The 24,855-nt window shown below is 41.3% G+C and overlaps 1 protein-coding gene across 3 annotated transcripts in view; it reads left to right on the plus strand.

Annotated features, from left to right (window-relative positions):
* Nucleotides 1-24,855, plus strand: part of cdk17 (cyclin dependent kinase 17) — a 193,425-nt gene that overhangs the window by 134,524 nt on the left and 34,046 nt on the right. For all 3 annotated transcript variants that reach the window (XM_080207127.1, XM_080207126.1, XM_080207128.1), the window contains 7 exons: nucleotides 2,413-2,538; nucleotides 8,212-8,268; nucleotides 16,523-16,637; nucleotides 17,021-17,115; nucleotides 17,220-17,282; nucleotides 17,370-17,493; nucleotides 23,589-23,709. In XM_080207127.1, coding sequence (XP_080063253.1) covers nucleotides 2,413-2,538; nucleotides 8,212-8,268; nucleotides 16,523-16,637; nucleotides 17,021-17,115; nucleotides 17,220-17,282; nucleotides 17,370-17,493; nucleotides 23,589-23,709 — 701 coding nt within the window. The remainder of the gene's footprint in view (nucleotides 1-2,412; nucleotides 2,539-8,211; nucleotides 8,269-16,522; nucleotides 16,638-17,020; nucleotides 17,116-17,219; nucleotides 17,283-17,369; nucleotides 17,494-23,588; nucleotides 23,710-24,855) is intronic.

Genomic DNA, 24,855 nt, shown 5'->3' on the forward strand with positions numbered 1-24,855 from the left:
ACAGAATTTTGGCATCTGGATGGCATTCTCAGGCCAGTAAAGGTAACCAATTGGTGGACTGTTGGATTGCTTCAGCGAGCATTTCATATTCTAATATGTTGGGATTATCATCTCCATGTAGCCGATGATATAGCACAGGCTATGGGATATGCAAGCATCTAGTAGAACTACCCAGGTTTACGTGCAATCTGTAAGAAGCTACTGGTAGCAAATAGGTTACAACAAAAGATGAACTTCCAATTGCCCCATGCCCATCTCTGTTCTTTTGCTTCTGTGTGATTTGGGTAAGCACAAGACACTTTACTAAGCAGAAAGATACATTGCTAATCCTTACTCATTAATTCAAGCAAGGACATTTTCATAGTTTTATTTACAAATTACTTTATTGTTTGGAGTTTTCAAGGACGGAAGCTAAGACCACTAGTACCTTAATGACTGCGTGGGTGGAAGAGGTGATGGGTGTAGTGGCTGCTATTGTGAATACTTCAGAGTTATTAAATCAGATATACTCCAAGTAGTTAAAGAGATTGTTCTCTATCTCAGTCCTGCTATATGCTGCTCAGTAATTATCTGACAGTGAAATATTACATCCCTGGATCTGTTTGTATTGGGAGGAAATCAAATTAAAGACTTGTTTATTTTGTGCAGTGATCAACACAAATAATAAACTTGGATTAAACCAAGTTGCAACCATTGTAATAGTGTTACCCCTTGAGGCTATTAATGTCACTTATGCTTAGGAATTGCTTTTCAAGGAACATTTTAATGTATTTTGGAAGTTGGATGATTGATGATTTGCAGATACCACTTGTCAGGTGGTAGGTGAGGTGAAAGAATGAATTAGGGTATTACAATTTTAGCTTGTTTAACGTTGACCCTGATTTTTAACCTAGAATTGAATCAGGCAGTAACCTGTTTGCCGGATAAATCCTCTTCTGCCATCTTCTAATAGTCTTGCTTGCTACATGTACTGGCTATTGAGGCTCCTGTTACTACTCCTCTTGTTCCACCTCTGTCAAATTAAACTGTAATAATGGCACTCAGCACCCATAAAACTTGTCTTTTGTGGTTGAATTATTTATAAACATGACTATGGCGGATTAGCTTCTCAGAAAATTGGACATTTAAACTTTCTGTCAACATTTTACATTCTTTGAGAAAGTAGATTTTTCTGAGATCAAGATTTTTTTTCTGAGGCAAACTCTCAATTTGCAGTGAACAAAAACATAAGGTTTCTGGAAGTAAAACTTAACAACACCTCAAATAAAATGATTTGTATTCTAAAATTCTAAGAATTGTATTCAGTGCTTACTGTAGATTTTTCCGTTTCTTCTCCCGCTGTTGCCTAAAAGCCGGTCTGTGTACCCTGTCGGTGATATGCCTTCAATTTCTGTAGAGAATGCACCCTCTGCCCATTCTAGAATTTGTGCTGATTTCTAATTGCCTTGAAGTATCTTTATCTGACCTAAAGCTATAATTAAAAAATGCAAATATTTGTACTATACATTTTACAATTGCATTTTTTCCAGCTGCTACTACCTGTATCTGAGCATAATGATTGGAAAGTAAAATTTGTAAATTTTGAGATCGTGGAAATGTATTTTGGATCTAGTTTGAACAGAAAGACTAATGTGACAAGTATTGGGGAACTGCTTGCATTGTGAAGGATATTATGACTTAACTCCAAGTGCAGTAAATTTAGTACTGCATGGTGGGTTTCTGAGAACACGGGAAACCTAGCACCTAATAGGTGGTGGTTACCATAGTGCTAAGTTGTGCAGCATTTGTTTATGGGGCAGTAAGAGCAGACTTTGTTGGATCCCCAAGTAAATTTTAGACTGTGCGTCCAATCCTTTCCTCCAAACCCATAATCCCGAACATTCTGTCATGTGATTTCTCTATGCTGGGGTTTTGTTATTGCTCCCTGATTTGGTCCTGGTTACCTGGAATGTGCCCTGGTCTGGCCAGCTGGAAAACTGCACTGGTACTCCCGCATTTTCTTTGAAGTGGTGAAAAATTAAAAGTAAGGGAACAGCTCGGACTTGAGAGATGCACTGAGGCATTGCTGTGGTTGATTTTCTTCAGCTGGGGCTCTGAATCTGCCCCATAGCCGCAGCACAACTCATCAGGGTTTCATGCAAATACGTCAGGCATGTGGAAACATCTCAAGTTCCTGTCCCAAGTCTCTCACTGTCCTGTCTTGGAAATGTTGCGTTTTTTTTTCATCATTGCTCAACCAAAATCCTGGAATTTCCGACTTAGCTTAAATTTGCCAAGCCTGACAACATCAACAATCAGCATTTGGATGAGGAAGAGAAGAGGGTTGTAAATAGATCCTCTGATGTTACAGGGATGGGTAAAAGGAGAAATAATGCTTTAGTCTAATGCTTTGCTTTATTATCCTATTTTCAGGATGTCAATAAACGGCTATCGCTCCCTGCAGACATTAGGCTACCTGATGGGTATTTGGAAAAACTGCAGATGAACAGTCCACCTTTTGATCAGCCTATGAGTAGAAGATCCCGCAGAGCTTCCCTAGTGAGTATTTTATTAACAGTAGCCATGAAATGTTTTAGCTTTTAATCACTGTTTCTTCTCTCCTGTAAATCCTAAATTCTATCTCTCTTCCAACAATTCAAAAATGCTCATTCTTTTTAGTTTGATTTCTCTATGTCACTGTTTACTTTTTGTAATAATCACACTGATTATTGATGATCCCCAATAAAATCTGTGGAACAGCAGCCTGGCCAAGCGTTTGACCTCCAACTTTTCATATGATGCTAGAGCACCTAATTTATTGAAGGAATAGACATAGGAAAAAACAAACACACCAACGGTTTTATTGCTCCCCTCTATGTAGGGGACAGTGGTAGTCAGTGATCTAGATTTAACCCCTGCTGCCTGTAATAATGCAGAGAAAATCAGCCACTACTGTAGATTGTTGTCAGGTGACCCACTGCATTAATGTAAATGACCCGGGTATCGAAACAGGATTATGCATGGCACCTTGACAAACAAGCAAAACGGTTTGATCAGCCAAGGTAGAGCACATTTTTGTCTCCCTTTGTGGACAAGAACAAGTGTCAGAAATCGATAATGCTGGGTATTTCTTGCACTTGACCAAGTATGCAAGTGCATGAAGCTCTCCTAAGCAAAGGGAGGATTTAATTGAATTGACAGAAGTGATGTCATTACATATTGTGCATTATTTTCCAGCTCCTTCAAGTAGTCAATGTGGCAGTTTAAATAATACTCATAGAAATTTGAGTTAGAAGATGCTGGATTGTGCTTTGAAATGAATGGATCTTTAAAGAAGCAGCTAGCAATATTGGTTTTGGAGTATTACTGAGACTGGTGTTATTAACCTTTGAGTCGCATGGCTGCAGTGTCACTGGCTACAGCTTTATTCCTTGCAGAAGTAGCAGTTGCCAGAGCAAAATTCTATTACACCCTTGCGCTGCTGCATAAAGCTTCCCACCTACTATTTTGAATCCAAGGCATTTACCCTGTTTAACACTCACTGAAAGCATTTAAATGATCTGAAATCCAAAATGCTGCTGGGCTCAGCGTTGTACGCAAAATGTGTGTATCAGTACTGATGCTGCAGTGAATGGGTTAGGAGAAATAAGATTAATTCCACTTCTCCCTGAATTAACTTTCTGGATAAGGTATCAAAACAATATTATGACAGGATTGTTGAAGAACATAAGAACATAAGAAATAGGAGCAGGAGTAGGCCATCTAGCCCTTCGAGCCTGCCCCGCCATTCAATAAGATCATGGCTGATCTGTCGTGGCTCAGTTCCACTTTCCCGCCCTCTCCCCATAACCCTTAATCCCTTCTCTTATCAAAAACCCATCAACCCGCTTCTTAAAAATATTTAGCGAGGCAGCCTCCACCACTTCAACGGGCAGAGAATTCCAGAGATTCACCACCCTTTGAGTGAAGAAGTTCCTCCTCAACTCCGTTCTAAACCGCCTCCCCTTTATCTTGAGGCTGTGCCCCCTAGTCCTACTGTCTTTTTTGAGCGGGAAGAGTCTCTCCACCTCTATCCTGTCCATCCCATTCATCATCTTATACGTCTCAATGAGATCTCCCCTCATTCTTCTAAACTCTAACGAGTACAAGCCTAGTTTATTCAGCCTCTCCTCATAGCTCAATCCCCTCAACTCCGGTATCAGCCTAGTAAACCTCCTCTGCACTCCCTCCAGGGCCAAAATATCCTTGCGCAGGTGCGGCGCCCAAAACTGCACACAGTACTCCAGCTGCGGCCTCACCAATGCCCTATACAGCTGCAGCAAGACCTCCCTACTTTTATATTCAATCCCCCTCGCTATGAAGGCCAGCATCCCATTCGCCTTCCTGACCACCTGCTGCACCTGCAAGCTGGGTTTTTGCGATTCATGCACAAGGACCCCGAGGTCCCTCTGCACCGTCGCCTGCTGCAGTTTTTCGCCACGTAAGTAATAGTCCTTCCTACCATTCTTCCTACCAAAGTGGACCACCTCACACTTGCCAACATTAAATTCCATTTGCCATTTCCTGGCCCATTCGCCCAGCCTATTTAGATCCTTCTGCAGACTCTCCACACCCTCCGCACAATTTGCCGTTCCCCCAATCTTGGTGTCATCAGCAAATTTCGACACCCTGCACTCGGTTCCCTCCTCCAGATCATCTATATAAATGGTAAATAGCTGAGGCCCCAGCACCGACCCCTGGGGCACCCCACTAGTCACCATCCGCCAATCCGAATAGCACCCATTGACCCCCACTCTCTGCCTCCTATTTGACAACCAATCCTCTATCCACGCTAACACCCTACCCCCAACTCCATGTCCCCTGACCTTCTGCAATAACCTCTTGTGAGGTACCTTGTCAAACGCCTTCTGAAAATCCAGAAAGACCACATCCACCGGCTCTCCTCTATCCACTGCCCTAGACACATCCTCATAGAACTCCAGTAAATTTGTCAGACACGACTTCCCTTTAATGAAACCGTGTTGCGTCCGCCCTATCAAGCAATTCCCTTCAAGATGCCTCGCAATTTCCTGCTTAATGATGGATTCTAACATTTTACCTACCACAGACGTTAAACTAACCGGCCTATAATTCCCCGCCTTTTGCCTGGCACCCTTCTTAAACAACGGCGTAACATTAGCCGTTTTCCAATCTTCCGGCACTTCCCCGGAATCCAGCGACGTCTGGAAAATAACCACCAAGGCATCCACTATCACCTCCGCCATTTCTTTCAGAACCCTCGGATGCATTCCATCCGGTCCTGGGGACTTGTCCACAATCAGCCCCTCCAGTCTGTCGAGCACCACCTCTCTAGTAACAGTAATGTCATTAAGACCCTCCATTCCTACCACCTTTCCATCGCTAACACCCGGCAAATTATTCACGTCCTCCTCCGTGAAGACAGAAACAAAAAAGTTATTCAAGACCTTCGCCATATCCCCATCCCCTACCACTAGCTCTCCTTTCTCATCCTCTAAAGGACCAACGTTCACCCTAGCCAGCCTCTTCCTTTTTATATATTTATAAAAACTCTTGCTATCCTTTTTTATATTAAGTGCTAGCCCAGCCTCATAGCTTCTCCTACCCTCCTTTATCAACTTCTTTGTCAATCTTTGTTGACATTTAAACCTCTCCCAATCCTCTTCTCGCCCACTGCTCTTAGCTACTCTAAATTCCTCCGCTTTTAATTTAACACTTTCCTTCACCTCCTTCGTTATCCACGGCTTATTACCTCTCTTCCTACTGTCCTTTTTAACCATCGGAATAAATTTCTGCTGAGCACCAAGATCTCCTTAAAGATCCTCCACTGCTCCTCAGCAGACCTACCTTCCAACACATTCCCCCAGTCCACATTCGCCAATTCTTCTCTCATCCTACCATACTCCCCTCTATTCAAACAAAGGACGCGTGTCCGGGAACCCACTTTCTCCAAGGGACAGGTATGTTCTACACTAATGGTAGCATGCTGTTCCCCTTAACATTGTTTCTATATTTAAGATGGAAATGGATTTCTAGACTCTAAAGGTGTCAAGAGGTACAGGACGAGTGCTGGAGTATGAGGTAAAGGAACAGCCATGATCATGTTGAGTGGTAGACAGGCTCATAGGGCCCAAATGGCATACTGCTGTGTCTCCAACATAAAAGGGACCAAGTATTTTGTAGATTCAACCTGAACCTAGGCTGATTGTTACAGGTACGATGCTTTTTCAGCCATATCTTTCTTTTTCTGAATGAAGTATATATGGCAGGAAGCTAGCAGCTACCAATTATCCAAGGTGCAAAACAGGCATTACATTTGTTGAACATGCTAACAAGAGACCTATTTCCTATTTTAGAATCCTAATTCCTAGTTTGGAATTAACTGGATCTGCAGGAAGCCGTTGAAAGGGTGGAGTGGAGTCTACATCTAACCAGTTTAATGCAAAACATAGAATCCCTACAGTGCAGAAGGGGGCCAATTAGTCCATCCAGTCTGCATCGACCACAATCCCACCCTATTCCCGTAACCCCCGCATATTTACCCTGCTTATCCCCCTGACACACAACCTAGGCTGCACACCTTTGGATCTATTTTCCTCCATCCAAAATGTATTTGGCTGTTGAAACTCCCTCTGGGAGTGTAGAATTCTAATGACTCACCTGTTGAGTGATAAAATCTCTCCTCACCTCAATCTTAAAATATTCTATGTTCCAGATTCCCAGCTAGGGTAAGACAATCTCCTTGTTGAGCCCTTTCTGAATTCTGTTTGTTTCAATGAGGTCACTTCTCATTCTTCTGGACCACGGAGGGGATAGGCTCAATTTGCTCAGCCTCTCATCGTCAGGGAACTTTCTCAGTGCAGTAACCAATCTGATGGACCTTCTCCATGCTGTCTCCAATACTCGAACCTTCCTTAGATATGGAGACCAGATATGGTTGTGCCAAATTCCATACAATTGGAGCAAGAATTCTTTATTGTACTCCAATAATTTTGCAACAAGAGCAACATACCATTTACCTTCCTAGTTGCTTTGCCAACTTGCGTTCCTAGTACAAGACAACTCAAATTCCACTGAACATCAGTGTCTACACATGTCTCACCATTTTTTAAAAAAATTTGCGTTTTATTCTTACTACTAAAGTGAATACCTTCATGTTTGCATGCGTTATACTACATCTGCCACCTTGTTGCCCCAAATCTTGGGGCAATTGTACCGATATAACTAAAGGGCAGATTATAGACTTGGCGAATATTGCAGTAACCTTGGTTAGCTCAGTGTGTCAACTTGGACTTTCCCAACATAAAATTCCAAACCACTCCATAGTTTGACGAGCAGTTGCACAACCAGTCACAATGTTTTGGAAAAATTCTTTTCAGGTGTCCTTTACTGACTTTTTGGTTTGGTTTCTGTCCAACTTGTTGCCACACCTTTTCTATGCACTGAAATAATTTTGCTTTTTTTTTTGCACCACATCTTTAATTAATACGGAGCCAGAACAAATAATTTGAATAAGATATGGTTTTGTGCAGCACCAAATATAACCTGTTTACTCAGAGGCCAACTTTGGACTTTTTGATTGGTATTTGGATGTCAATTTAAGATGGCAACTCCTGCTTCAGGTTGTTCTTTTTTTACTAAATACCAGTGTTTTGTTACCTCTAATTGGAAAACAACCTTCTGGGTGATGCCACAATAATTTTGTTTGCCTCCTGGCTCCTTGGTAACAATTAAATTATTAATTGAGAAAACTGTGTCGTAATGATTGGAAAATCAAATCCTTTTTAAAGTATTAGATGGACAAAAATTGAAAGGGTAAATTTGGCACTTATTGGGCACTTCCGTATTAATGTACTGATGCTATTTGAAGAGAGAAACCCTTTTTGTCTCTCTTTGCTTTATGTATTTGATTCAGTTGTGTAAAATAAAATCCAGAATGCAAATGTACTGGAACAACTCCAAAGGGAGAAAAGGCAATTTTGGGGAAAAGCTGTAAGAGCCCTAATATATGGTTTAGCTGTGCCTGCCAAAGCCATAAAACTTCAGAGAATGGAGTGAGAGCAGTTGAGAATGGTCCTATAAATGTTACTTTTGGTTGCATTATCTATTCAAATGATTGCTACTGATTATGGTATTTAGTTAAGAAATCAAACATGTTTAATTCAATCAGTAATCGAGTACTGCTGTGTGATACAAGTTTTAACTTTCTTTTAGTCTGAGATTGGATTTGGAAAGCTAGAAACTTACATTAAGTTGGACAAACTTGGAGAGGTAAGTAACTCTACTGTCTTTCAGTACTTTTCAACTTGAGATATTGAACAAAGAGATTCAACTAAAATGGTAAATTCTAGTAATGAATAGGATCATTTGTGCAGTTACCCTCAGAAGTATGGCACTGCATGTTTTTGTTTTATTGCGATGCATTTCAACTGATTGCAATTTAGATCAGATGTAAAAATGATCATTGGTAGGATGTGCTACGTGATTCCAACAACATTTATTCAGTACTGTCCCTTCAACTGGGATACCATAGCTATTTTTGCAGAGTTGTCTGCAAATAGTCACTTCATGTGCCTTATTTTCTCTACACATCTGTATTACCTCACACTTCTCTAAATTGAATTCCATTCGCAACTTTTCTGCTCATTGGCCAATCCATCGATATCTTCCTCACTATCAATCACATGGTCAATTTTCATGTCACCTGCAAACTTCTTAATCGTACCCCTGAAATTTGAGTCTCAGTCTTTGATAAATATCACAGAAAACCAGAGACCTAACCTTGCACAACCCCATTGGAAACCACTCTCTAGTCACAAAAACACTTGTTGATCATTTTCCTTTGTCTGCTAGCACTGAGCCAATTTCTAGATTAAAGTTACCACTTTCCCCAGAATCTGACTTCTACTGTTCTGAACTGCCTACCTAATGAACCATTTCCAAAAGCCTTGCTAAGTCCATGTAGACCATCAACTCCTGGTTACAAGGTAATCAGACACAAACTTCTCTTGACTAATCCATGCTGACTGTCCTTCACTTATCAGGCTACTTCAGCATAAAACAGTGGGGATCCATATTAAACTTGAAAATTAGTGAGAAAAGGTGAATACGATTCAAAAATGAACTAGCAGGGATTGGATTCAATAAGGCAGCCAGGTAACTGCTGACAAGTTTAAAAAGAAAATTTTCAGGCAATTTAGATGAAATTTGGTAAGAATGTAAGTGCAGTGAACTGTAATACAAATTTTAAAAATGGGTAATGTACGCATTCCACAAATGGCATTGAAATAACTTCGGATGCTGTTGAATTGGTTTTTCATAGATTCTTTCCGATGTTTAAAGTTTGTTTATTAATGTCACAAGTAGGCTCATATTAACATTGCAATGAAGTTACTGTGAAAATCCTTAAGTTGCCACACTCTGGCGCCTGTTCAGGTACCCTGAGGCAGAATATAGCATGGCCAGTGCACTTAACCCGCACATTTTTGGACTGTGGAGGGAAACTGGAGCACTAGGAGGAAATCTACACAGAGGCAGAACATGCAGACGCTGCACCAACAGTGACCTAAGCAGGAGTTGAACCTGGCTCCTTGGTGCTGAGAGACAACAGTGCTAACCACTGTGCCATGGCGTACCCAATCATTGCAGAGCAAAAGTAAACAAGAGCAAATTAAAATAGTGAACTATAACTCTGAGGAAGTTCCAGTCAAACAGTATGGTGATATGCTGCAGGCAACTGAGACTGTTCTGGCAGAAAATCACAGAAAACTTTGGCCCCTTCGCTGAAGACCTCACACCTCTCAGCACTCTGCCCAGCATGTCTTAATATAAGAACTCAAATTTACGCTAGCCTTGAACAACTTTATTCCTGTTTGCTTCCAAGGATCAGCTGGAAACCTTGATGGCATCTTGTAAATAGCTGCATATCACTCTGCAGGTCACTAATGCTCTCTTTGTGAGAGTTCGACATTGAATTTCAGACAGACACTGCCTCACGGGGACAGTAGCCATTCTTGCAACGCGGGAGACATAGGACATCATTGATAGGTTACACCCATGTGGCCATCAAGGCATGAAATAACCAACCAGTGAGATTTATCAATGGGCTTTGAGACTCACGTTCAGTTGGTCTGTGACAGTAACAAGAGCTTTCGCCACGTATCCATTTGCTTTCCTGGCAGTTGCCATAACTCACTCATCCTCTGCTGGTCCAAACTATTGCAGCTCTTGACTCATAGGAACATAGCAATTAAGAGCAGAAGTGGGCAGATTCAGCCCTATGAGCCTACTCCACCATTCAGTCAGATCATGGCTGATCTCACCCTGATCACAAATCCACCTCCCACCTTTTCCTCATATCCCTCTTTCCTTTTTTGTTAGAAATATGTCTATCTCCCTCTTGAAACCATTCAAAGATTCAGACTCTACCATGCTGTGGGGCAGTGAGCTCCACAGATTCACCACCCCCTGCGCCAAGTCGTTCCTCCTCATCTCAGTTTTAAATCAGTCGCCTCTCAACCTGTGACCGCTTGTTCTAGATTGCTCCATAAGAGAAAACATTTGGTCTACATTTACTCTATCAATCCCCTTCAACATTTTATATACCTCGATCACATCCCCTCTCATCCATCTAACCTCTAGCGAGTACAAGCCCTCATATATCAAACAGCTCCAGAATCAAACTGGTGAACCTCCCCTGAACTGCCTCCAATGCCACCACATCCTTCTTCAAATAAGGAGACCAAAACTGGAGACAATACTCCAGATGTGGTCTCACCAACATTTCTCTACTTTTATACTCCAGTCCTTTTGCAATATATGCCAATATCCCATTTGTCTTTTTTATTATGTGTTGCAACTGGTATACCAAATTTCTGCATTACATCAACATAGACCCCAGATCCCTCAGCCCGGATGCATTTTGAACCTGCTTTCCATTTAGGTATTTTGTCTGCCTTTCTTTGGCCAAAATGGATAACTTTACAGTTATCCACATTTATCTCCAGCTGCCAAACTTTGGCCCATTCTCTTAGCTTATCTATATCGCAACAATACTTTTAGATGGGGTTCTGACTTAGAGGTGTTCAGTCATAATCCCACAGATGGTAGCTTCACACCATTGGCCCGTCAGCCAAGCACATACACCAAATGTCCAAACCTGCAGTTCCCTTTGTACTGAGCGGGATTACTGTTGCAGGTTAGGTTGATTGGCCATGCTGAAAATTGCCCCTTAGTGTCCTGAGCTGCGTAGAGGGATGAGTGGGTAAATGGGTAGGGATTGTGGTCAGTGCAGCCTTGATGAGCCAGATGACCTTTTTCTGCACTGTAGGGTTTCTATGATACTATGATATCCATTTGTAAAATCTTAATATCCTCTTTGCTGCCTGCTTTCCCGCCTATTTTAGTATCATTCGCAAATTTTGCTATGTTACACTCTGTCCCTGCTTGCAGGCTATTTGTATAGATTGTAACAGTTGAGGTCCGTGGACTGACCCCTGCGACATCCTGCTAGCTACATTTCGCCGGCCAGAGAAGGACCCATATATGCGGACCTCTGTTTTCTGTGAGTCAGCCAATTGTCAATCCAAGCTAGTACTCTACCCTCAATCTCATCTTATGTATCAGTCTTTTATGCGGCAACAAATTCCTTGTGGAAGCCTAGATATATCATATACCACATCTCAGTATCCACTTTGCACGTCCTCAAAGAAGTCAAGCCCATGACTTTCCCTTCATAAAACCATGCTGACAGTGGTGGATTGAGCTTTGTCTTTCCAAATGTTCATTCATCTCCTTAATGATGGATTCCAAGAACTTCAGTACCATAGAGGTCAAGTTAACCAGCCTATAGTTTCCTACTTCATTTCCTCCGGATGCCTTCTCCCCCACGGTTTCCAATCTCATAGTCTCCTAATCCGGACAGTCCACTTCTATCTGTTGCCCAAAATCCACAAAAAGGACTGTCCTGGTAGTCCCATTGTGTCAACATGCTCCTGTCCTACTGAACTTATTTCTTCTTCTCTTGACTCCATCCTCACTCCTCTGGTCCATTCCCTCCCCATCTACATCTGGGATTCCTTTGATGCCCTGCGTCATATTGACAGCTCCAGATTGTAGGCCCTGACTGCCTCCTATTCATCATGGGTGTGCGACCTCTCTACACCTCCATCCCCGAGAGCTCTTTGCTTCTTTGAAAAGAGACCCGTTAGAAAAAATCTCAATTACAAGGGAGGAAGTGTTAGGTTTTTTAGGAAACATTAAGACAAACAAATCCCCAGGGCCTGATGGCATCTATCCTAGACTGCTCAGGGAAACAAGAGATGAAATTGATGGGCCTCTAACAGAAATCCTTGTCTTTCCACTGGACACAGTTGAGGTCCTGGGATAGGTGGAGGATAGTAAATGTGGTCCCGTTATTTGAGAAGGGTAGCAAGGATAACCCGGGTAATTATAGACCAGTGAGCTTGACGTCTGTGGCAGGGAAGTTGTTGGAGAAGATTCTTAGAGATTGGATATATGCGCATTTAGAACGGAATAATCTCATTAGCGATAGACAGCATGGTTTTGTACAAGGGAGATGTACAAAATAATAGAGGTGTATAAAATTATGAAGGGCATAGACAAGGTGAACAGTGGGAAGCTTTTTCCCAGGTCAGAGGTGACGAACACAACGGGTCACAAGTTCACGGTGAGGTTCAACACAGATATCAGGGGGACATATTTTACACAGAGGGTGGTGTGGACCTGGAATGTACTGCCAAGCAAGGTGGTTGAGGCAGACACGCTGGGATCATTTAAGACTTATCTAGATAACCACATTAACAGACTGGGAATAGAGGGATACAAACGAATGGTCTAGTTGGGCGCAGGAGTGGCACAGGCTTTGAGGGCTGAAGGGCCTGCCCCTGTGCTGTATTGTTCTTTGTTCTGAACAATTCCCACCCATCACCACTCTCCTCCATCTGGCTGAAGTCCTTTCAATTTCCCCTTTAACTCATCCCACTTTCTCCAAACCAAAGGAGTAGCAATGGGTATCCACATAGGTCCTAGCTACACTTGTCTTTTTGTGGGGTATGTGGAACATTCCTTGTTCCAGGCCTGTCCGGGTCCCCTCCCACAACTCCTTTGCCAGTACATCGATGACTATTTTGGTGCCGCTTCAAGCTCTGGTCCAGACCTCAAAAAATTCATAAACTTCGTTTCCAGTTTGCACCCCTCCATCTTCTTCACCTGGTCCATTTCAGATACTTCCCTCTGTTCCTTGACCTTTCTGACTCCATTTCTGGCAATAGACTATCTACTAATATCCATTACAAGCCCACTGATTCCCATAACTAACTGGACTGCAGTTCTTTGCACCCTAAATCCTGTAAGGACTCCATCTGTTTCTCTTAGCTCCTTCACCTCCATCGCATTCCGATAATGCCATTTTCCTAAGTGGTGCTTCTAATATGTGCTCCTTTTTCCTCAATCATGAATTCCCACCTACCATTGTCAACACAGCCCTCAAAAGTGTGCGGTCCTTCTGCACCACAGCTCTCACCCCCTTCCCTCCCTCCCCAGAACAAGGAGAGTCCCCTTTGTTCTCACATTTCACCCCACCAGCCTCCGCGTAATCCTGCGCTGTTTTCGCCAACTCCTGCGCCATGCCACCACCAAACACATCTTCTCTTCACTGTGGCCTGCTGTGATGTTCTATGAAGCTGAAGCAAACTGAAGGAACAGCATCTCATGTTCTGGCTAGGCACTTTACAAAGCCATCCGGTCTCAACATCGAATTCAACAGCTTCAGATGATTAGCTGTACGCCACCTCCGCCCCTTTCTTTTCATTCTATTTATTTTCTTTTACTGTTCTCAACCTTTTAATTCTTTATTGTCTTTCTTCATTTTTCTTCCCCCCCCCCCGCAATCTTTCACATCTCCCATTTCCTTACTTTTTCTCCCCTTTGCTTCCCCTTTTCCTTTTTTCTAAATTTTACCTTTCTCTCACCCGTTCCTGCCCCCCTACCCCCACATCTTCACCTGTCGCAGTTTACCCTCTGACTTTTAGCTTCTCTGCCGTTTGGCTATTCACACCCTTTATTCTGTCTGTGGACTGCCATTAACAGCCTTTCCCTTGGTTTCTATGGCTATGACTCATCTTTCATTCCCTCATACTGCAATATTGTGGGCGGCACGGTAGCACAGTGATTAACACTGCTGCTTCACAGCTCCAGGGACCCGGGTTTGATTCCCAGCTTGGGTCACTGCCTGTGTGGAGTTTGCACATTCTCCTCGTGTCTCCGGGTGCTCTGGTTTCTTCCCACAGTCCAAAGATGTGCAGGTTAGGTTGATTGGCCGTACTAAAATTGCCCCTTAGTGTCCTGAGACGTGTAGTTTGAAGGGATTAGTGGATAAATATGTAGGGATATGGGCGTAGGACCTGGGTGGGATTATGGTCAGTGTAGACTCAATGCGCCAAATGGCCTCTTTCTGCACTGTAGGGTTCTATGATCTGTCTATATATAAATATCTCCCACTTTCTATGCCTTTTAGCTTTGATAAAGGGTCATTTGGACTCAAAAGATCAGCTCTTTTCTCTCACTGCCAGAACTGCTGAGATTTTCCATCATTTTCTCTTTTGGCTATAGTTTCCTACTTTTTGCTTCTCTCCCTTTTTTGAATAGGGCCTTCACGTTAGCATGTTTCCAATCCACCGGGATCTTACCAGAATCAATCTCAAATTTAAAAAGCTCATGCCTTTGTGAGACACCAAGATAACTGAGATACAACCAAAGCCATCTCACTTGGAAAACCCTTGGACAGATACTTGGGCTTCTGGAGATGCAATTCTGACACCAGCAGCTTAAGGTGAAAGCTGTTGTTGGATAAGACTCCTGTATGAATAAACAATAGCATATCGTGGAACTATATAGCTATCTGTTGTCACATTTATTTAGGGAGTGAAGGGGCTGCTTGTGGTTATGTGAGACTTATTTTGTTGTCAGATATTTAAGGTGAGATTTACCTATTAGTGTGTTATATGTTGAATATACATTGACTCTGATATTTGTTAAAGAAAAAGCTACAAAAAGTGGAATCTTGCTGGAAATTTATTTATTTGGTTACACAGAAGCACGACAATGAATTATAGAATAGAATCATAGAGTCCCTACAGTCCAGAAGGAGGCCATTTGGCCCATTGAGCCTGCACTGACAACTATCCCACCCAGGCCCTATCCCTATAACCCCACATGTTTACCCTACTAATCCCCTGACACTAGCGTCAATTTAGCATGGCCAATCAATCTAACTGCACATCTTTGGACTGTGGAAGGAAACCGGAGCATCTGGAGGAAACTCACGCAGACGTGGGGAGAATATGCAAACTCAACACAGACATTGACTCAAGCTGGGAATCGAACCTGAGTGTCTGGCGCTGTGAGGCACTGCACCACCATTCCACCCCGATGCTTAATCAGTACCCTTAGCTGAGAATTTTTGATGAGACTTGGCCCCAAAGCATGAGAGAATTGGCGAGTAAATAGAGTCATAGAAGTTTACAGCATGGAAACAGGCCCTTCGGCCCAACTTGTCCATGCCGCCTTTTTTTTTTACAAACCCCTAAGCTAGTCCCAATTGCCCACATTTGGCCCATATCCCTCTGTACCCATCTTACCCATGTAACTGTCTAAATGCTTTTCAAAAGACAAAATTGTACCTTCCTCTACTAGTACCTCTGGCAGTTTTTTCCAGACGTTCACCACCTTTTGTGTGGAAAAATTGCCCTTCTGGACACTTTTGCATCTCCCCCATCTCACCTTAAACCTATGCCCTCTAGTTTTAGGCTCCCCTCCCTTTGGGAAAAGATATTGACTATATTGCTGATCTGTGCCCCTCATTATTTTATAGACCGCCATGAGATCATCCCTCAACCTCCTACATTCCAGTTTATCCAACCTTTCCTTATAACTCAAACTATCAAATCCTAGTAGCAACCCAGTAAATCTCTTCTGCACTCTTTCTAGTTTAATAATATTTTTTCTATAATAAGGTGACCAGAACTGTATTGCACACTTCCAGCCCCATTACCATCTTACTTTTACTCAACGTAATTTCACTGCCATTAAGGCAGGTTGAAAAACAAAGTAAATCAGTACTCAGTAACACTTCAACTTGAATTGTAAGAATAGAAGACTGACATAGAACGCCCTAATTTTGAAACTCTGGTTAAGAAAATATCCAAATAGCAGATAAGACTTAGATCTTTGACTTTGAAGATACAGGGAGAGAGAGAATAAAGCCTAAATTGCTTGAATAAAATAATTTAAATCAATTGAAGGTAACACCCCTAATCACCCTTTTTTGATTTGATTTATTATTATCACATGTATTAGTACACGGTGAAAAGTATTGTTTCTTGTGTGCTATAAGACAAAGCATACCGTTCATACCTGCCATGAACTCAGTGAAAGCATGTCTCCGCAGTAGATAGAAATGTTTGGTGCTGTTGGTTACCATGGATGAACATGTTACTTATTACAGGGTACTTATGCAACGGTGTTTAAGGGAAGAAGTAAGCTGACGGATAACTTAGTAGCACTGAAAGAGATCAGGCTGGAGCATGAAGAAGGTGCACCATGCACAGCAATCCGGGAAGGTAAGACACTCTCATTGTATTTAATGCCTTTAATTACTTCTTAAAAATGTATTTACAATATATGAAATTGCTGGCTAGGCCTACATTTATTACCCATCCCTAATTGCCCTTGAGAAGGTGGTGGTGAGATGCCACCTTGAATTGCTGCAGTCCCTGAGGTGTAGGTACACCTACAGTGCTGTTAGAGACGGAACTGCAGAATTTTGATCTTGCACAAGGTTATTTTACAATAAAGCCATTATAAACAAATAGTAGATTTCACAAGTTCTGTTAGTATATTTATTTGGAAGTCCAATACCCATTTCAGATAAAATATTTTGCTTTAGAGTATAATTTATGTTCGTACTGAAAGAATATTTATTGCTGGTTTTCTTTGTCTCTAGTCTCGTTACTGAAGGACCTGAAGCATGCAAACATAGTCACTTTACATGATATTATTCACACGGAAAAGTCATTGACACTAGTATTTGAATACTTGGTAAGTTTTGTTCTTGTGCAAGTTGGGCTGCCCATTATGTGAAAAATTACTGTGATGAAAAATGAAGGAATGTGATTTCATATTTTGAATTTTGGCATTTTTAGGACAAGGATCTGAAACAGTACATGGATGACTGTGGAAGCATAATGAGCATGCACAATGTGACGGTGAGGGCTAAAATGAATAAACAACTGCTTTGAGTCATTTGTTGCATGCAAGTCCTGTTAAATTAATCTTACCGCTTTGCTTTGCAGATATTTTTATTCCAGATTTTACGAGGCTTGGCCTACTGTCATAAGCGGAAAGTGTTGCATCGAGACCTGAAACCACAGAACCTGTTGATAAATGAAAAAGGGGAACTGAAGCTTGCAGACTTTGGTATGAAGCAACAATTAAGTATTACATATTGGTGATAATTCATTCTGCAACATACCTATATTTTCAATTTCTCATTTATTTAACATTTACATATAAACAGAAGTTACCATTGTGCTTTGCGAACGGGGCGGGGGGGGGGGGGGGGGGGGCGGGGGGCGCTACCACTTCTACAATTCCGTGGAAGAAAATAATGCTTTTGGTATTCAGGTGAACTTACCCAAAACTAATAAGCAGGCAAAGGTCTTTATATCCCAAGACTTCATTTTTATGTTATTGACAGAGGGCCTGTTTTCTTTCCATATATAATTTTTACCAGTTTGTACATCGGCAGAACAACCACTATTAGTTAAAGTTTGCCTGTATTTTGTGTTTGATCTTTCAAGGCCAGATGATTGAAGTGTTCACCTCTCAATACATTTACTCCATTGATATTACCTCCTGAACTACCCAAAGCAAAGATCTCAAATTCTGAGCTGATACCAATTGGCGTTAGTTCCAATACCGAAGTACAGTTATGGTCTGCGTTATAGTTGCAGCCAGTTGATGCTGGGTATTCCTCCAGAATGCTTCTAAAGCAATTTCCCTGTAAGATTTGCTCTATCATATGAACAGTTTTATACAAAAGCTATTACAATGATATTAATTAAAGATGGAGAGGGTAGCAGACAACTACCTGTGGAGGAACATCTGCGTGGTATTACTGTTATTCAACAATAAATGTAAGGGCCTCCTGAATAGTAACTTCACGAGGTTAGCAACAAAACATTCATTGATTTTATTATTTTCACACCCTTATTCTCAAAAGAGGATGGGAAAATGAGGATAATCAGTCTTTTGTGTGCGTGTTGGCTAGCCTGAGTAATTACTGGCCAGTCAGTGTTGGCTTGGTGGTGGGCAAGAATAAAATGATTGATAAACTACAGGCCAGTCAGTTTCACTTCGTTGATGAAAAAGCTTTTGGAGACTATAATCTGGGACACAAGTCACTTGGACAAGTGCAGATTGGGGAAAGCCAGCATTTGTTGAAGGCAAAATGTGTTGAATTAATTTGTTTCAGTTTCTTGATGTGGTTTATAAGGATAATGAGGCTGATTGGTACGTGTAGATTTTCAAAAGATTAAAGAAGTGCCACGTAATAGACTTGTCAGCAGAGTTAGAGTCCATGGTATAAATGGGGAAAGTAGCAACATAGATACAAAGTTGGCTGAGTGACGGGAAACAGAGCAGTGGTGAATGATTGTTTTGAGAATTGGATGAATATGTACATTGGAGTTCCGCAGGGGTAACATTGTGACCACAGTTTTTCCTGATGACCTAGATTTGAATGTACAAGGCTCAATTTCAAAATTTGCGGTTGATGCAAAGCTTGGCAGTATATGAGCAATGAGAAGTATAATGATAAACTTTAAGAGCATGTAGGCTGATGGAATGGATGGGATTAAGTGGAATGACATGTCAAGTAAAATCTAATGAAGTGTGAAGTGGTATACTTTGGTAGAAACAAAGAGGAAAAGCAATATAAAACAAAGTCCACAATTACAAGGTAGATACAAGAACAGAGACACCTACAAGTATATGTGCACAAGTCATTGAAAGTGGCAGGACAAGTTGAGAGAGCAGTAGAAAAGACAAATGAGAATCAGAAATGAGTAGGCCATTCGGCCCCTCAAGCCTGCTTCACTATTCAACTAGATCATGACTAATTTACCTCAATGCTATTTTTCCAACTATCCCATTCCTTTGATGCCTTAATATCTAAAAAGCTGTCAATCTGTTTTGAACATGCCTAATGACTGCTCCTCTGCAACCCTCTGAGGCTACCGAATTCCAAGGATTCACCACTAAGTGAAGAAATTCTTGCTCATCGCAGTCCTAAATGGCCAATCCCGTATTCTGAGACTATGCCCTAAATTGTCATCCTTGAGGCAGGTAAGGGGAAGTTAGGAAAATTCCAAGCTTGATCTGCACATCACCTGAAGAAAGTGCTAGCAAAGGCAGAATCCTGTCTCAGCTCTCAGCCTAGCCTCGTGTGTGCTTAGCTGAGCCAGGATGTCAGTTAGAGAAACAGCATAGTCTGCGTAGTTGAGTACTGCAATGCAAATATGTTCTTCTCTCTATCTGCCATTTTCCATGGCTACGACTGTCAGGATTTTACATGACTTTCTCTTGATGTTCGCATTCACATGTATATTTTTCTTCCATTCTGCCTAAGTGGAATCTGGTTAACAAGTTATCAGTTGCTATGGCAATGGTAGAAGCAATCCTGTAGAACTGAGATTCATACTTCAGTGAGGCCTTTAACAAAGCCCTCATGGCAGACTGTTACAGAAGGTGAAGCTGCATGGGATCAGAGGTGAGCTGGCAAGATGGATACAGAACTGGCTCGGTCATAGAAGACAGAGTAGCAGTGAATGGATGATTTTCTGAATGGAAGGCTGTGACAAGTGGCATTCCTCAGGGATCAGTACTGGGACCTTTGCTCTTTGTAATATGTATAAATTATTTGGAGGAAAATGTAACTGGTTTGAATTATAAGTTTGTGGACGACACAAAGGTCGGTGGATTTACAGATAGCAATGAGGACTGTCAGAGGATATAGATCAGTTGGAGACTTGGGGAGAGAGAGATGGCACATGGACTTTAATCTGGACGAATGAGAGGTAATGCATTTTGGAAGACTAATACAGATAGGAAATATACAGTAAATGGCAGAACCCTTAGGAGTATTGATAGGCTGAGGGATTGGGTGTACACGTACACAGGCCACGGAAACTGACAATGCAGATGGAGAAGGTAGTCAACAAGACATATGGCATGCTTGCCTTCATTGGCCAGGGCATTGAGTTTAAAAATTGGCAAGTCATGTTGCAGCTTTATAGAAGCTTAGTTAGGCTGCACTTGGAATATAGTGTTCAATTCTGGTCACCACACTACCAGAAGGATGTGGACGCTTTGGAGAGGGTGCAGAAAATATTTACCAGGATGTTGCCTGGTATGGAGGGCATTAGCTATGAGGAGAGGTTGGAGAAACTTAGTTTGTTCTCACTGGAATGGTGGAGGTTGAAGGGCGATCTGAGAGAAGTCTACAAGATTATGAGGGGTGTGGACAGAGTGGATAGTCAGAAGCTTTTTCCCAGGGTGGAAGAGTCAATTACTAAGGGGCACAGGTTTAAGGTGTAAAGGGCACGGTTTAAAGGAGATATATGAGGCAAGTTTTTTTACACAGAGGGTGGTGGGTGCTTGGAACTTGTTGCCGGGGGAGATAGTGGAAGCAGACACAGTGGTGACTTTTAAAAGGGTGTGTGACAAACACATGAATAGGATGGGAATGGGGGGATTTGGTCCTGGAAGGGGAGGGGATTTTAGTTCAGTTGGGCAGCATGGTCGGTGCAGGCTTGGAGGGCCAAAGGGCTTGTTCTTGTGCTGTAATTTTCTTTGTTCTTTGTTTTATAATCAAGAGTTATCCCTTTGCTGCCTGTTGCTAGCCCTGTTTCAAACCAACAGCCACAGACTGTCTACCAGAGCCAGGCTTGCTGCAGTTCTGGCAATGGCATCAGCTATCTACAGTGTTCTGCATGTGCTTGTTCAGTTGAAGTAGCCAACTCCTTGGCCCTCCTTATCATTTTACTAATCTAAGAAGTCATGATGAATTGAAGCATGTTTGACTCCTTCCTGTTGTAAACACCGTTCTAATATGTTGACTTCTAGTTTTGATAGTGTAACTTAATTTCGAAAGATAATTATTAATGTTGCGCCAATCACATCCATACCTACCAAGCCATAGAACTATCTGTAACTCCCAATCCCATTAAATCCCATATGCTCATCCAGAAGTCTTTTAAAAGACCCCAGTGAGTTCGCTTCTACTACCACCGATGGTAGTCGATTCCACTCACTCACCACCCTCTGAGTGAAAAACTTACCCCTAACATCTCCTCTGTACTTGCTTCCCAGCACCTTAAACCTGTGTCCTCTCGTAGCGACCATTTCAGCCCTGGGAAATAGCCTCCGAGAATGCACCCTACCTATTCCTCTCAACAACTTATAAACGTCTATCAGGTCGCCTTTCAACCTTCGACTCTCCAGGGAGAAGAGACCTAGCTCCCTCAACCTATCTTCTTAAGGCATGCCTCCCAATCCAGGCAACATCCCTGTAAATCTCCTCTGCACCCTCTCAATAGCTTCCACATCCTTCCTGTAGTGAGGCGACCAGAACTGCGCACAGTACTCCAAGTGGGGCCTGACAAGGGTCTTATAAAGTTGCAGCATTACCTCCCGACTCCTAAACTCAATCCCTCGATTAATGAAGGCCAGTACACCATACGCCTTCTTGACCACATCCTCTACCTGCGAGGCCGATTTTAAGAGTCCTGTGGACCCAGACCCCAAGATCCTTCTGCTCCTCAACACTTAGTTGACATGTATATTGCATTAACTTTTTAAGTAAATGTGATTAAAAAAGTTTTTTTTTTGGGAGCAAAGCTTTAGGTTAGCTAAAGATAAAACCCCAGGATGCATGTGGTCAAAATTAAATTTACCTTAAATTATAAAGTTGCTTATTGGAAAAAAAGGACAAATAATGAATGGTTTGCATTAATGAATTTATCATGAGGTGTACAGATTTGACTAATTCTGGTAATTGTATTTAAAAGGAAAGAAATTTCAACTTTCCAAATGTGCTGGGAGACTGGCAGTGTGCTGCTACTGCGCCTACGTCGACCTCGGCGCTGACAGATCAGTGCGTGCGCAATGATCTCCTCAGTCCTGTGCTATCAGCCTCTCCAGCAGGCATAGGTCCCCCCCCTGATTTTGAATGATGTTCACACTGTAGCACTCTACAATGCAGTATGTTTGGGAATTCATTTTGAAAGTAACACTGAAATTAAACAGTGGAATTTATTCCAGTTTTTGTACAAGATTGATATTTAGAATTTTTGGAGGCTCTCCCACTTTATATGACTGAGCTTTTTCCTGTGAGAGGAGGCAGACTGATGATTTTTTTCTATATTGTGATTGTTTTGGTCACAAGGAACGTGGAAGTCATTATCAGTTTTAAATCATCTTATTATTTACTCATGACATACATTTCTAGTATTTCTACTAATATTTTAAACTTTTCACACTAAGGTAAGATGATCAGATAGAGTCAAGTTGGTTTTGTGATAGGGAAATCATGTTTAACAACTTGCTACAGTTAGTAGAGGAAGTAACATGCTATGAATAAAGGAAAACTGGTGGATGTACTGTATTTAAGATTTCCAGAAGGCTAAAGTTCCACATTCAAAGGTTTTTGTGTTAACTAACGATATGGGGGTAACATATTGGCATAGACAGAAGATTGACTAATAGGAGCAAAGAATTGGGATAAATGGGTCTTTTTCAGATTGGCAAAATGTAATAAGAGCTTATCAGGAAAGGTTGGACAGATTAGGCTTGTATCCACTGGAGATTAGAAGAGTAAGAGGTAACTAGATTGAAACATATAAGATCCTAAAGGGTCTTGACAGGGTGGATGTGGAAAAGATGTTTCCTCTTGTGGGAGAATCAGAAGGAGTCACTGCTTAAAAAGGAGCTGCCCGTTTAAATTGGAGATGAGGGATTATTTTTCCCTCTGAAGTTCATGATCCTTCGGAACACTGCTTCCACTGCTTTTTACAGAAGAATGCCTTAATATTCAAAGACTAAGGTGGATGGATCCTTAGTAAACAAAGGGGTTAAAGGAAGTAGGTAGGATGCAGATTTGATGTTACCACCAGATCAACCATGATCTTATCGTATGGGAGAGGAGGCTCGAGGGGCCAAATGGCCTACTGCTCCTTGTTTGTATGTTTATATGTTTTATCCCAAATAACTTGATGCAAACCAAAGTTTCGTCTTTTTTAATAATAATTCCAGTTACTTAAAACTACAATTTTGGTCATTTGATGCAATTAAACAACCCAATTTGTTGGTCTATCAAAAAAAGTGATTTTTAACTTTGACTGATTTAGATTATTTTGCACCTGCATTTTAATGAATTTTATTTAAATGTGCCACGTTGCATTTTCTAATATATAATTCATCATATCAAACATTTGAAATTTATTTCTTTGCAGGTTTGGCAAGAGCAAAGTCAGTCCCTACAAAGACATACTCAAATGAAGTTGTAACTTTGTGGTACAGACCTCCAGATGTACTCTTGGGCTCTTCAGAGTATTCGACACAGATCGACATGTGGTATGTATAATTGGTGACTCTTTAAATTATTTTTTGGGGTGGGGTGGTATACGTTGCAATTTTAAGAGTCTCTTTCAGTAAATCTGTTCAGTAAAAGGACTACTTCTATAGAAGCCCTTCCTCCCCATGAACAAGTTCCAAAGCTCTGAAGAGGAGTCCTTTTGGAATGTTGGAACTGTTAAGAAGAAGATCCATGTCAGACTTGGAACATTAACTCTGTGGACCAGCTGAGTTTTTCCAGCACTTTCTATTTTTATCTCATCCACTGTAATTTATTTTTAAAATAGGTGTTTGATATACTTAAGAGTGGAGTGGTAAGGTGGTGAATATTCATTGATAAGACAAAATGAGTTCATTACTAAACATTTTTAATCAGTGTTTTTAATCCATTGTAACCCAATTTTAAATAACTGGAAAAAACCCTGAAATATACAAAATTATTTTCAAATTATATTGATGTATAGTAGGCAGTTTCTTAGTGAAATAACAAAAAGATATTATGATTATGATACCTATTTGTGCCCTTCTGCCTAAAGAAACATTTCCTCAAAGGCTCACAAATGGGTGCAATTAACAATAGCTTACTGGGGTGATTAATGGGATCCAGTGGAGTGATCAGTTGTATGGCTCTTCCCAGCCTCCAGCACAGTATTTTGTAATTTAGCACAAAAGTTTGTTGAAACCCAATTTTCAGAGGATGCCTTTGAAATTCCTCAATTCTTTCTGCTAGTTTGGCTGATTTTAGCACAATCTAAAAGGAAATACAGGCCAATGGCTTTGCTGAAAATTGTTCATCAGTAAAGGCACCTGGCCTTCTGATTTTTATGTTCTTCAGATAACTAAAACAATGCCATTTATCAGACTTACAAATTAGATATATTAAACAAAAAAATAAACAGCAAAAAATTAATACAGCGGATTTTCCATGGCTACAAATTTCAATTTTCCAACTCTTGAGTTCACATTTCTCCTGATACTGTTGAATTTCAGTTTGTGATAAAACTTGCATGGGGAGCTGCACCTGACTCCTTTTAACCTTGCATTTTAACTTTCTCATCAGTGGAATTAATAGGAGGAAAGATGAAGTCTCCAGATGTATTTTCTGGTGGACATGAGGTTAAGACGAGTTCAAACCAAACATTCACC

The sequence above is a fragment of the Carcharhinus amblyrhynchos genome, chromosome 19, assembly GCF_965287045.1.
Source record: "Carcharhinus amblyrhynchos chromosome 19, sCarAmb.v2.hapA, whole genome shotgun sequence".
Classification (NCBI taxonomy): domain Eukaryota; kingdom Metazoa; phylum Chordata; class Chondrichthyes; order Carcharhiniformes; family Carcharhinidae; genus Carcharhinus; species Carcharhinus amblyrhynchos.